The sequence below is a fragment of the Dasypus novemcinctus genome, chromosome 9 (assembly GCF_030445035.2).
Source record: "Dasypus novemcinctus isolate mDasNov1 chromosome 9, mDasNov1.1.hap2, whole genome shotgun sequence".
Taxonomy (NCBI): Eukaryota; Metazoa; Chordata; class Mammalia; order Cingulata; family Dasypodidae; genus Dasypus; species Dasypus novemcinctus.
Window position 1 is genome coordinate 100,879,489 of NC_080681.1, and position 15,106 is coordinate 100,894,594.

Consider the following 15,106-nt stretch of genomic DNA (forward strand, 5'->3'; position numbering starts at 1 on the left):
GGTCATGTGGCTGGGAAATTGTGAAGTATAAATTCAAATCTAAGGTGTCCTGATTTTACCTCTTCTTTCCAGGATGCTATACTGCTTCCAAATATGTCTGCTATGATGTTCTCTATCATTTGGCCCTTTCTGCACATCCAGCATCATCACCCATCATTCCTCTCCATTTATGGTGTGATAAGGCACCTAGAGCAATTTGTCTAAGACATGCCTTACACTTTCACACTGCAGAGTTTGTGACTGTTTGTTCCCTCTGCTATACAATTCCCTTCCTTTTCTTCTCTAGCTAGTAAACTCCTATTCATCCTTCAAAACTCAGCTCTCATGACACCTCCTCTGTTAAACCTTCCCATACTGACTCACTCAGGCAAAGTTATTTGCTGCTTTCTCTGTATCCTCACAGTGTAAACTGTACTCTTGGGAAGCAGAAGAGTATAGTGGTTAAGAGCAGTGGTCCTGGTATCGGACTATGGGGTTTAGAATCCCATCTCCTTTATTCACTATGATCTGGGTCATCTTTGGCAAGTGCCTGAATCTCTTTGTGTCTTGGTTTCCTCACCTGAAAAATGGAAATGATGCTTCCTGGAGTCATACTAACAATGAAATGAAATATGCAGAGCTTTTAGAATAGTGCTTGGCATAAGTGCTCAATAAATATTAACTTTTATTATTGTCACTCTGGTGCACATTTGAACACTGATATTGCATTTTCCTTTCTTTGTGATTTACTCTATATCTCTATTACAGCGTATGCTACAGTACATTATATTTACTTACTTGCATATAGGCTCCCAGAGGGCAGACTTAGCAAGTTTCCCCTAGGTCACTAACTAGTAGGTGGCAGAGGAAAGATTTAAACTGAGGTCTGCAATATTCCACAGCCAGGGATCTTAACTAGTGTATACAAGAGCATGGTCCTCAGATCATTTTTTCTTAATATCAAGTTTCAGCTGGGATTTAGGCTGAGCAGCAAGACTGTGCCAGGTTGTGTTGCAGGCATAAGTAAGACATGGTCCCTGTCTTTGGAGATTCCTGGGGGAGCTCAGAGCCCAGAGAGGAAAGGCAGGTGTGAGACCAGGTCATTCACGGCAGTAAGTGCTGTGCAGGGCTTCAGAAGGGTTCCCTAGACACAGGGCCCCTAGGCCGAGGGACAGCGTGAGTCAAGGGCAGGAGGTCGAAGATGCACAGCACCAAGCCGTAGCTGGCTTGGGGACAGGGGCAGGGGGGAGGATTACAGAGCCCTAGAATGCCCTTGGGTCTCCCTCCAGGGAATCGTGTTGGGTTTTTGTTTTGTTTAAATCACCTCTGAGTCTTACAAAGATCTGCTGGAATGAAACATCCTGTTCACAGCAGTTTGCAACCATGGAAATAATTGTGGCAGCGGGTTTCCCCTTCTTTCCTGGTCGCCAAGGGCCATCAGGGTATAGTAGTGAAGTGTGTGCCCCCTAGAGCTAGAGTTCAAATCCCAGCGCTGCTGCTCATTAGCCGCATGACCTAGGGCAGGTTACTTAACCTTCCCGTACCTTGGCTTCCTCCCCTGTTAAACGAGAACGACGATAACATCTAATGTTCCCAGAACAGTGCCTGGCACTGGAAATGGCTAGGTCAGTGCTTGGTATCGTGATCATTCAAACCAGGACCTCCTCCACTGTGTCTGAGCATCACGCTCCAGGATCCTCTCTTGCCCCACGAGTGAAACCCACGGGGAGAGTAGGGGACCGGAAGGCAGACCACTGACATGGGCCTCTTGTCTCTGTGCCCACAGCGGACGATGCCTGTGGCGGGACCCTGCGGGGCCAGAGCGGCATCATCTCCAGCCCCCACTTCCCCTCGGAGTACCACAACAACGCCGACTGCACCTGGACCATCCTGGCCGAGCTGGGGGACACCATCGCCCTGGTCTTTATTGACTTCCAGCTGGAGGATGGGTATGACTTTCTGGAAGTCACCGGGACCGAAGGCTCCTCCCTCTGGTAAGCGCACCATCCCCCAAGTCCCTTCCTTCCTTCCGTCTTCTCTGTAACTGTGAATTACTGGGATCCACTGTCTCCTTAGTGCCTGGACCCACAGCCAAAGTCCTCTTTGCCACTTCCTTCTCTCTACTGTGGTAGTGTCTTTATTTCAACATAATGAGAAATCACTGCATATTCTTAGAGCTGATATAAAATTTTACAGCAATTTTGGTTTCTGATTTGAAGCATGGCCTTGCTGCAGAAATTCATGATGGGCTTTGGTGGAGTAACTTGAATTAACACTAAAAATGTTCTAGTCTCAGGACATGGACAGAGTCTCAGTAAAATGATTTGAAATATTGTTTCATTTCTGGAAGACATATTTATAGCATCCAACAAAAGGAAGAGAATCTTAAGTGATGATTGCTTTTCCCACTCCCAAGGTACTGAGACATCTGCGAGGTATTATGTTGCTGTTTTCAGAAGGAAAGACAACCCTTCCCCTGTTGTCCTGGCATGGCTGAAAAGAGAGTGTGGAGTTTTATGTAGTGTGCTCCATCTATCATGGAGAGTTTCAGAAAATTGATGGGCTCAGGAGGAAATGGGGGATTAAAGACTTCCCAGCCTCAGTTGCTTGTTGTCTCCCCAACTCGTGCTATAGGACATGCCCAAGCTGAGGTGGGCTGGAGAAAGTGTCCCACTTCCTGTGGTTGACAAGCCTCCCGGGTGGTGATGTGGCATTTAGAACACTCTCTCGTATTCTCCTCGTGGCTGTGTTATTAGGAACAGGAAATCAGGAGCACCTTTGTCAGCTCATCAGGAGCCAATATCAGGCTGCGCCTCAGACGTGCTTCAGACAAGAATGGGGCACCTCTGCAGCCTTCGTTGCCATAGTGCCAGCGGAAAGGCAGGGCTCTACGCAGTGGGGTGGAGGGCAGAGTGGAGTCACTGAGGATTCTGAATGGAGCAGAAAGTAGGTGCTGCTAGAGTCAGTGAAGGGCAGTGCCTAGGAAAGGCAGAGGCAGGGTAGCTGGTGGGGTAGAGAGGGAGGGAGAGGGCAAGGGAACAGGAGGAAGGGGCACATTTTCTTGAACACCTCTCACATTGTGCAATGTGGTAGAAATACCTAGTTGAGTAAGAGATTGTCCTTTGTTCTATTGGGTTAGAAAATTAGACAAGCCCATAGTAGAAGCCAAGAGTGACTATTTGAAAGGGGGACAGTGGGAATGGACTCATCCCCAGTATAGACTCTGATATTTGGGGTACCCATGAGCTTGGTCAGGCCTTTCACTACCCTGGATGGGGTGTTGGGAGAAACACAGGTAAGCCCGAAAACTTGACTCTGCAGAAGGTAAAATGCTGCAGACACGTCTAGGAGCAAAGGCAAATCTAAAGGCATTTGGAGCTAGGAAAATCTAGCTCATTTGGCTGAAAATCGAGACAAGCCTATATGAACTGGAATCAGAAAAACCTACTCAGCCTGAAGCCCCTCTGACCACTCTTTCTTTTTAAAATACTTATTTTTCTGATTATAAACATAATACATGTGCTTGTTATAGAAAAACATGGAAAATATAAAAGGTATAGAAATATGAATAACAATTATTAAACTTTCGATGTACTCCCTTAACCTCTTTGCTTCTCCTAGATCAAGCTAGCTAATATACACACACACACACACACACATATATATATATATATATATATATATTTTTTTTTTTTTTTGAGCTACCAAGGCTGGGAATTGAATCTGAGACCTCATATATAGGAAGCTGGCACTCAACTATTGAGCTACACCAGCTCCCCCAATTTGGTTTTTCTCTTTGTTTGTTTCTTTCTTTTGTCTTTAGGAGGAACAGGGGATCCAACCCAAGACCTCGTACATGGAAAGCAGGTGTTCAACCACTTGAGCTACATCTGCTTCCCTATATATTTTTATATTAAGAAAGTAGACTTTTAATATAACTGTAGTTACATATATTTTAACTTGGCAGTACATCATGAAAATGTTTCCTGTATCATTATAGATGCCTCCAAAATATAATTGATGTGATGATAGTATCATTTATTGAACCTATAATGTCCATATGTGCCAAACTACTTCTAAGTTTTTGGCAGCTGTAATTTCACTTCATCTTCTTAGTATCTCTGTGAAGTAGGTACTATCATTTTTTTCTCATTTTACAGAGGAGGAAAATGAGGCCCAGAGAGGTTATGCTACCTGCTTGAGATCACTCAGCTAGTAAGTAGCAGAGCTGGGAGTCACCCCTAAGTTAGTCCAACTCCGGTCCCTGTCTTTTTAGCCATCACAGCACCCTACATCACACTCCACCCACAGAGGCTGTGTCCCCTTGTAAGACTGTGCTATAGTTGACTTACCAGATCCCCTGGTAGGTCGTTTGCAAGTTTTCACTTCCAGAAAAAAATGCCAAGACAAATATCCTTGCCAGTTCCCTCTTTTGCAGCCCCACAGCCTCTTCGACTTACTTGTTTATCCGTGGGCCAAATGGTCTCCCACATCCTCTGCCCCCCTCCCCCCCAGGTGTAAGCCTACACGTCCAAACTTCTGGAGTGAAACAAATCTGAAAGAGTGTTCCTTTTCCTATTAAGTCACTCAGTAGGGAAGGAATTAAGCAGAGGAAATCGTTAAGGGAGTCATTCAGAACTCTTTGCTATAAGATTAAATTATAATTATTTACAGGGTTGGTGTCACCACTGCCAGGCAGGATGCATTTGTTGTTCTAATTTATACTTGCAAAGCAATTATGGATAAACAAACTTGGAGATGCGGGATGTATGTGTGAAGAACCAGTTCTCTCCCCGGCCCCTCTCTTTATGGCTCCCTGGATTCCTGTGAGAATGTGATGTTGCTGGTTTATGAGTGCATGGCTTTTATTAGCATACATTAAGATTTTAGGATGTTCTCTTGAGTCTTGTGCTGAGGCATAGAAAGAAAGACAACAGATCATGTTAGAAAAGATGGATTTGAACACCTGGGTATTGCCTCACCTGCTGGGAAGACAGAGACTCCTTTGAGAGGAAAAACTCCTCCCTTACCCAATACTAGCTTCCCACTGATTCAGGAGGGAAGGGTGGCATGAGAAGGTCCCTGACTCAGTTTCCGTACTCTTCCCTTCCCCCACGTCCTGGTAGGATAACAACAGGAGAGTTGGAATTCAGGGTTCCAGTTGTACAGATTTCATGGACTAGTAAAATTCCCAAACAACTGGTGAAACATGGGGTCGATACTATTTTATTTTAGCAGGTAAGCATATTAGGGGGGAAACTGACAACTCCTCAAGACATTATTTCATAAAACGAAGGACAATTTAAAGCTAACAAATGTGGCAGGACATAATCAATCAGCGGCCTCTCTCTGACATAACGAAGCGGAAGGTGGGAGCACACACAAACAGCCGCGCACACCCATAACTGCGGAGCCCAGCGATGTGTGTCAGGCCATCCGTGTCCTCTTTTCCTGTTTTGCTGGTCTGTGACCGGCCTTTGGGAATCCAACAATACGCTATTCGAACAGGAAAAGGTTGTTACTATGGTGAGCACTGAATCCCGACGTGTTGAGAGAGTCCCAAGTATTTTAGCCTTTTTAGCCTTTCTCTCCTTAAAGTTAATTGCTTTCTTTGTGTGATTGACCAAGAGCAGGGACTGGGTTTGAACTGAGAGTTACAATCCAGACAGTGGATGTGGTATTCCTTCCCCGCTACACACACGCACACATCCACACAGGCACACACCCCACCTATTCACCTCCCTACACACACACACTACCAAGTCTCACACACATACTATGCACTCATGCCGCCAGTTCTCCCTTCCCACACACACCACCAACTCACCCACTTACACACTGGCAAACCACATGCCATCACCCTCCCCACACTACCAAGCCATGCACACGCACACGCGCACACACACTGCTAAGTCATTGCCATATCCATGCACTAGCCAGGCCACCCCATCACAAACACAGTCTGACCACCAGCCCTTCTTGGGGAGTCTCTGTTCTCTGGTCCAGCCTGCTGGCTCTGACCGTGATGGAGCCCTGTCACTTCCCCCCGATTCCTAGGAAAGTGCTCTCACCACTGCTAAAGTTCCCCATAAGCCCATGGACTTTTCTCTAGGCAAAGGGCTGGCACTGGGGGATACAAAAGACCCTTTTAATTCGTGAGGATCTGGGGTCCCTTGGAGGGGTATCGGCTCACACTCAAAGAGCAAGTGGAAGGCAACCGCCAGCCCATCAGAGAGCAGGGCTCTCTGTTGGCAGAGAAAATCAGTGACTTGAAGGCCACTAAGCAGAGACCCAGGACGTTTCCCCTGCTCCCTCTTCCTGGCGCTCAGCACCCTCCACCTGAGCCCTTCTGCCCTGGCTCTGTTCTGTGAGGAAGGAGAGAACACCACAGTCTCCTTGATAAATGTGGGAGAGCAGGTCTATGCAGTTCCTCCAGTGTGAGCCTTGAGCCTGCTTCTTGGCATCTAACAGGACAGCAGGCTTGGGAGGCAAACCATCTGGAGCTCAGATCCCAGGTCCACCTTCTCCGTTGTCATCTTGGGGTATTGACTAGCCTTTCTGAGCCTCGCTGTGCACATCTGAAAGATGGGGTTCGTTGTACCAACCTGCAGAGTGTGGTGAGGGGCTGAACGTGTAAACTGCCCCGCTCAGCATAGGTGTAGCACTCCCGGATGGGGGCCGGGGTTAGGCGCACAGACCCTGAGGGGACCTGGGTAAGGTGGGCTCTGTGGTGGTCCACGGAGGCCGTCCTCCCAGCCTGCCAGGCCAATGGCATCTCAGCAGGCGGAACGGCATAGCCGGGCCACGCTGACTGGTCCAGCTGACAGGGGAATGGCCTGGACACATTTTAGGATGTGCGTGCAAGGACAGCCCCGGGTTAGACTGGAGGATGTGCCTGCCGAGAAGAGGTGGCAGGGATTTTGTTGAAACCGTCTTCCCAGAACTGCGCTTTGTGGGCAGTGTGCGGCCTGAAGTGGGACTGTCACTTCTCTGCCTGGGCCTGGACCCCAGACTGGCCAATCAGCTGCGCTGTTAGAGGAGCAGACAGGGAGTCAACTAGTTCTCTGTGCTGGGCTAGGAGCAAGAAGACACTCAAGAAGACAAGACGGGGGCCAGGCCAACTCAGCCTGGCTGCCCTTTCTGCCTGTCAGTGGGCTGGAGGGCTCAGCCGAGCCTTCCTCTCTCCCTCCTCCTTCCACGGCAATTCCTTCCTAGCGCGAGGAGGCAGATGGGGCCAGGCCCTGGCCAGCACTCGGGCCTGAAGCCACCCTTGTCCTGGGGCCAGCGGGTGGGCTGGCCACTGCACAGGAGAGTGTCTGTGGGATGTGGACGGGTGCAGTTCAATACTCTTTCCTGCCTGTGGGGTTTCTGTGTAGGCCTTAGACCCACCGTGCCAGCCGCTTGCTGTACCTATGGGCCAGTTCCTCTCTCCTGGGGATTCCCAGCCTCTCTTCTTGACTTCCCTCCACTGTACTTTGCTTTTCCTTCTTTGTTTCACTCAGACAATTGGGGCCTCCCCTGTCCATTCACTATTTCCCCACATCCCAGGGCCCAGACCCTTGCACCTGTATGTGACTAACTGTCTCCATGAAACATTTAAAGTAGGAAAAGAAAGGACAGCATCCTCCAGGGCTTCAGGGAGGATGCTGTGCTGTGGGGATCAAGACCTCAAGGAGAAGGTGGCATTTGGGTCCGTGTTGCTAAGGGAGATGAGGCCGCAAGAGGCTTTATTCTGGTGCTGTTCCCCTGTCCTCCTCACCAAAGTGCTGGATTTTGCCTGAGGCCTGAGGCTGGAGTCCAAGAGGAGGTGGCCTCAGAGGTTCTCTAGGGAAAATTCTTCCCACCCTGGGGTCTACCATCTACCTCTGAGCCACTGAGAAGATAAGAAGGTCTGGGGAAGCGGACTTGGCTAAACATATAGGGCGTCTGTCTACCACATGGGAGGTCCAGGGTTCAAACCCCGGGCCTCCTTGATCCGTGTGGAGCTGGCCCACGCACAGTGCTGATGTGCACAAGGAGTGCCGTGCCACACAGGGGTGTCCCCCAAGTATGGGAGCCCCACGTGCAAGGAGTGCACCCCATAAGGAGAGCCACCCCACGTGAAAAAAAGTACAACCTGCCCACACACATGGAGAGCTGACGCAGCAAAATGACACAACAAAGAGACACAGATTCCAGTGCCGCTGACAAGAATACAAGTGAACACAGAAGAACACACAGCGAATGGACACAGAGAGCCAACAACTTGGGGGAGGGGGGAGGAAATAAATAAATAAATCTTTAAAAAAGAAGAAGAAGAAGGTCTGCACTAACTGTCTCTATTTCCCAGCTCCTGGCCCGGAATTGCTGGATAGACTTAGGCTGTTTTTGGAAAAATAACTTCCCTGGAAAGCAGACTCAGCTTACTCCTCTGGATCTAGCAACTACCCCCTTAGGAGTTTTGTCGTTAAATTACCTCCTAAGAGCTTTGAGGGTTTTTCTTTACTTTGAACCCCTTCATATGTTTCTTTTGTTTTTGTAGGTGTGAATACAAAATCTCCCATCTACTTTATAGACAATTGAACTGAAAATTTTGCTAGCAACACTCTGTCTCCTTTAGAAAGACTTTGCTTTAATTATTAGGCATTTTACACTTGGAATTTGAGCCAAATAGAGCCATTTGGTCTCAGTGATTTCTAACTAGATATTTCATTCAGGAGCCATTAGATTCAGATATAATTAAAATGAGACTAGCATGTCAATGGGGATTTGTTAATAATAACTACTCACTTATTTATTCATTCGCATATACTTTATCAAACCATTGGTTTAGATCATTTACATTCTTTGGAACTTTTTCCTTATTTATTCTCACTAATCATTTATTGAAAGCTTTCTATGAAGTATCCATTCTTCTAGGTGCTAGGGAGACAAAGACACAGTTTCAGTTCCTAAGGAGTTGTTTATTCACTTCACAAATGTTTGTTTAAGAACCATGTACCAGGCTGGACCCTGGAGCTTACAGTCATGGCAAGAAGCAGTATATAATTAAATGCTTACAATATCATGTTAAGGCATTTTCTAAGAGGTTTAAAGAAGCTCCCAGGGGACTGAAAGAAGTACTGTAGCTTGAATTCTTTGGGTTCAAAAAAATAGAAACCCTCCTCCAGCTAGTCTAAGCTAGAAATGAACTGTGTTGGCTTCTGCAATTGAAAAGTCCAGGCATAGGCTTCAGGCACTGTTGGATCAAGGTATGCAAGTAATGTCACCCAGAATCTATTTCTCTCCCTCCCATGGCTTTGATTTCTTACATATTGGCTTCATTCTTAGGCAGACTTTCCATGAAGCGGCAAGGGTGGCCACTATCAGGTCTCACCATTCTGGTTTAGCAACCCCAGCAGAAGAAGTCTCTTTCCTAATGGTTCTTGCAAAAGCCTTCAGAGAAACCTGGGTTGGACCAGACTGCATCATGTGCGCATTCTTGAACACCAATGTAGCCAGGGGCAGAGGGTGCTCTCATTGGCCAGGCCCGGGTCACATGACTGTCTGGCCCACCAAGACTGAAGAAGGAATGGCTCACCAAAGGAAAACTGGGATACTGGGAAGACAGAAACAAAAGATGTTCTGGACAGAACGTTGTATAAGTCTTCCTGCCATGATGGAGGGAGAGGGTGCTGGGCGTCCCACAGGAGATGACTTTTGAGTTGGACCCTGAGGGGTAAGTTTGCCACCAGCAGGACCATCCAATGCCAAGGGCAACACACAGGCCAGAGGCAGGAAAGAACCCAGGTGTTCAGGGCATTGCAAGTGGGATGCAGAGAGTAAGGGGCAGGATATGAGGCCTCAGGTGAGGGCAGGGTTGGCATGGGTCATGAATAACCTGCCCCCATGTTATGGAATAGGAGAGAGTTCCATAGACTGGAAACTTTTGAAGGGATTTTTGCAGGAAAGTAACATAATCATTCCGAATTTGAATGGGGAAGAGCTAGGAGGCCCCAAAACTAGTGAGAAACCTTTTTTGTGACCACTTAAGTGAGAGATAATAGAGGCCTAACCTATGACAGCTGCGAAGGGGTAGAGAGCAGGGGTTTATATCAGGAAACATCTCAGACAGAGTCATCTGGACTAAGTGTATCACTGCAAAGAAGGAATAAAAGTAGGATGGGAATCTGGGATGATTCCCAAGTTTCTGGCTAGATGACTTGGCGGGACTGTTCACTGCACCAAGGGAAGGGGCAGGGCTAGGGTGATGGAGAAATGGTGATGCCAAATGGCCTCTCCAACACAATGAGGACAGCTAGGGACATCAAAGCCCCAGTAGAGAAGGTGAGTCCAGATGCAGGAACACAGCTGCCCTTATTTATTGATATATAGTTTCTGGGATAAGATGGGAGGAGATGATCAAACGAACTCAATAGCTGCCCTTGAAATTTTGGTGTTCAAGATGGCAGAGTGGTGAGAAGCCATCTTCAGGATCAGCACCAGCATCAATCGCATCCCCTGTATCCCCTTCATCCTTGTCACTGCCCATCTTAACATCTCCATCTTTACTACTGACATCTTTCCATTGTAGTTCATTCATTCAAACAAACTACTTAAGTCCTTCTGTTGTCCAACATTGGACTTAGTGCCTGGAATACAATGAAGGAGAAGACATAAGGCCACTGCTTTTCTGGAATTTTATGGCCTATTCGGGGAGACTGATATTAGTAAACTAATCACAGAGTTAATGTAAAATGCAACTGTAACAAGTGCCATGAAGGAAATGAACAGAATGGAGAATAATAGCAGTGGGGGACTCTATTAAGAGAAAGGGATCAGAAGAGGCCTCTTGGAAAGGATGACATCTAAGCTGATACCTGACTGCTGAGAAGAAGCCACCATGGGAAGGACTCAGGGGCCACATTCCAGGCAGAGGGAATCATATGTGTAAAGGATCACAATCACAATGCTCTATTTGCCCTTGGATTTCATCCTTGGAAATGACATAGGCCTTGTGCCTGTCCCCTGGGGTTTCAGCTTGTTTGAATGTCAGGAACAAGGCAGAGTCTGAGGTCCCAAGCTGGCAGTGATGCCCATGAAGCAGCTGGGACGATGCATGACTGAGGATGCTGAACCCAGGGGCATCGTGAGCCAGTACACGAGCAGGCCTATTCCAGCGGAGATGCACACTCTCCTGCCTTCCTCGGGGGTTGATGACGCCCTTGCTTCCCTTTCCTTCCCCACGACATCACAACTCCTCTTTAAGCTGCACCAAGAAACTGCTCTCTTCTGATAGAGCCCATGAAATTGCATCTGTTATATTCATCAGGAGCCAGGCCATAAATAACCAGCCCTTTAAAATCTCATCTCCCTGTATCTCTCAGAGTTGAAAATAGCATTACCAGCTCCACAGCCGAGCAGTAGGAAAGGATTAGTGCCCTAGCATGCTGCTGGCACAAATGTATCTGGAGGGGTGAGGGCTGGGGCTCCTGCACTCCCGGCAGCGTTTCAACGTGACTTCCTTGCTTGTACCAGGAGCACTGGCTCTCAGAAAGAAAACAAAAGCCACAGCTGGGAGGAGCAGGACATGCATCCTCACTGCCTGCAGTCCTCACAGCAGCTCCGTCAAAGCTTGTGATTTGACAATGTTCTTCGCATGGGAGGCTGAGGTTGGGCAGCTGGTCTACAACCCCCCACCCGCCCGCGGGTCTGACTCCTGTGCAACAGGTTTGTACTAAGCTCCTCAACTGTGCGGGGGCTTCTGCCAGGACTGCGAAGGGCACCAGGCAACGAGATGCTGTCCTCCACCTCTCTCGAGGAGCTGCCAGATAGATGACTGATGCTGCCTCCAAGACTGATGGAAGGAGCTGTTCTGGGCCTTTCCAGAGGCACCCCACTCTGGCAAGACCTGTCTTCCAAAAGGACTTCAGTTCATTCAGAATGTTCAAGGCCCTCCTCCTGGTCTCCAGTTTCACACTTGGCCACAAATGGGTGCTCCACTTGCTCTTTCTTTATTTTTTAGTCCAAGCAGAAACTTCATACCCTTAGTAGTAACTCCTCATGACCCTCTCCCACCCCACCCCCTTTAGCCCCTGGTAAACTTGAGTCTACTTTCTGTCTATATTCTAGATATTTCATATACATGGAATCATATAATATTTGTCCTTTTTTATAAACTTTATTTTTAAGAAGTTTTAGATTACCGAAAACTTACATGTAATGCATAGGAGATTTCCACCTCCTCCCCCTCTCACATTTTCCGCTATTATATTTGTCCTTTTGTGTCTGGCTTATTTCACTTAGCATGATGTCTTCTAGGTTCATCTGTGTTGTTGCATTTATAAGAGTTTCATTCCTCTTTATAGCTGAATAATATTCCATGGTATGTATATACCACATTTTGTTTATCCATTCATCTCTTCATGAATAGGGTTGTTTTCCCCTTTTAGCTATTGTGAAGAATACTGCTATGAACATTGGAGTACAATTGTCTGTTTTCAGTTCTTTTGGGTATATACCTGGAGAGTTGCAAGGTGATATGGTAACTCTATGTTTAACATGTTGAGGAACTACCAAACTCTTTCCCATGTCCCTGAATCATATTACATTCCCATCAGCAATTCCTTTTCCTGCACACACTTGCCAACACTTGTTTATTTTCTGGGTTTTTGTTTTGTTTTGTTTTGTTTTGTTTTTAATAATAACCAGCCTGGTGGGTGTGAAGTAGTATTTAGTGGTTTTGTCTTGTATTTTCCTAATGACTAATGATGTTGAGACTCTTCTCATGTGCTTATTGGCCATTTGTATCTCTTCTGTGGAGAGATGTCTATTCAAAGTTCTTTGCCCATTTTTTTATTGTGTTGTTTGTCTTCCATTCACTCGTGACATCACCCAGCCTACATTTCACTCTGGTTTTGCCTCTCTCTTGCTGGCTTTCTAACGCTGACCTAAGTCCCTGATTCTAACCCTGAGCCTAATTCCAGCTTCTTCCCATGAATGGCTGGCATGTAATACCCAAGATTCACACAGAAAACTAGCATTTCACTATCCAATGAAATGACAGAATGCTCACTGTTGAACTCGATAACTTTGACATTTGAGAAGGGAGAAGACAGTTTGGTTTACACTGTCATGGAGAAGGTAGAACTCTAGAGTCTCTGGAAATTTCTCATCCAAACTTCTTGGAAGAGTGGTCTACATTGGCTGGCCCCACGTCTTCTCCTTCTATTCATTCCTCACCTACTTCACTGCAACTTCTACCCCTTCCTCCCACTGAAACCATTCACATTAAGGTCATCATCAGAACTCCCACCACTCCCAAACACCATTACTTACAATTGCCAAATCCAGAAGATACTTTTTAGGTCTCAGCTTACTGGACTATTTTGAATGATTGGTTATTTTCTCCTCATGGAACTCATTCTCTTTGTGTTCAAGTTGCCACTCTTCTCAATTCTTCTCGAACCTCTCTGATCATTCCTTCTCCCTCTCCTTTGGTGTCCCCAAGGCTCTGCTCTTGCCTTACTACTCTGCTCATGCCACACATTTTCCCTGGTTAAGCTCACCTGCTCTCATGGTTTCAGATAGCACCTATTTGATTATGACTCAAATCTGGATCCCTAGCTCTGACCTTCCCACCAAGCATCACACTATAGAGCCAGCTACCTGGTGGATATCTCCACCTTGATGTACCATCGACAGCTCCAATTCAACATGCCCCAACTTCTCTTATAAGTTACCCCTAAAATGGTCAGTTTCCTTTCTTAGCTTATGGTACCATGCTCTTCCTTGTGATCCAGTCCAAAAATCTGGTAATCATCCCATTTTAATCCTTCTCTCTCACCAGCCACATTCAATCATTCAGTTAGCTTCAATGTTCTTCCAATGTGCTTCCTATAATATGCCATCTTTGCTCCCACTCCCTCAGTTCAGACCATCATCTTTTCATTATTGTGGAATGTAATAACCTCCTTACTGGTCTCCCAATACCTTGCCTCTCTCCACTATTACCAGAATGGTTTAAATGCAAATCTGACTTGCAAAAGCTTTCCGTCACCTTCCATTATATACAGAATAAAATTCATACAGGACCCTTCTTTCTCTAACCCTTGCCTACTACACCTGCCTCATCTCTTGCCACAGCGGTGTCCACTGCAAAGGTTTATTTCTTTTTCATTCTATGTTTGCCATGGAACACTGGGAATGTCTCTTCAACGTAGTCATGCAGGTAGATAGCCAGGCTCAAGAAGGCCCTTCCATCTTGTAGCTGCACCATCCTCACATGCCATGACAGGGTAAGAGACTAGAGGATCGAGCATTGCCCTCGCCCAGATCTGATACATATCACCTCCAACTCACATTTCATTGGCCAGAAATAGTTAACATGGTCTCTCTCAACTGCAAGGGAGCCAGAAGATGTGGATGAGCAAATGGAACGTACTTGGTGAGGCACCATCTCTGTCTTCCCTCATGATTCAGTGGACAACATGTCCTTGCCCTATCCTGGCCAACCCCCTTGCCTTATGCTCCAGATCTCATTTTCCCTCGAAGACTTCTTTACTGCACTCCTCCTGTCTTTCTTGTATCAATTCCCCCCTCTGTTGAGCATTCCTACCAATACAGAGAGACATTTTCTAATATCTACCATGTCAAATCAACCACCCCCCAACTCCCCCTATTACTCAGCCCCATTCAGCTACCATCCTATTGCTTAACTACCACCAATTGTTGAGACAGGTTCCTTTTTCAGTTTCTGACCCTCTTTGCTGCTAAAACTGTGCTTACTAAGATTGCCAGTGACCCCCATTGTGCCAAAACCAGGGTCACTTTTCTATCCTCATCTGACCTCTCTCTAGCCTTTACATGTGAAACTGCCCAGTGGCTCCTGGAACTCTCTTCTCTGTCTATCCTCTTTCCCAGATAATTTCAACCAATCACAGGCTGGCTTTCAACACCTTCTATATGCCAATGTCTCTCAATTTACATTTCAGCCCTGATGGCTATTTTGGGCCCCAGGGACATATAGCCAGCTGCCTCCCCAATGTCTAACAATAAATACAGATAGACTTTTTATCACTCTCACCCCACCCTGAATCTGGTCGTCCCCCAGCCTTTTCCACTACCTCCTACATCATTCTGTTCCCAAGAGGAAGCTGTTTTTGCTCAT

The 15,106-nt window shown here is 46.8% G+C and overlaps 1 protein-coding gene across 1 annotated transcript in view; it reads left to right on the top strand.

The window, feature by feature from the left end:
• CSMD2 (CUB and Sushi multiple domains 2) overlaps nt 1–15,106 on the top strand; it is a 671,930-nt gene that overhangs the window by 256,253 nt on the left and 400,571 nt on the right. Inside the window, exon 5 of the mRNA XM_058303940.2 lies at nt 1,766–1,973. Within this exon, the coding sequence (XP_058159923.1) occupies nt 1,766–1,973 (208 nt within the window). The remainder of the gene's footprint in view (nt 1–1,765; nt 1,974–15,106) is intronic.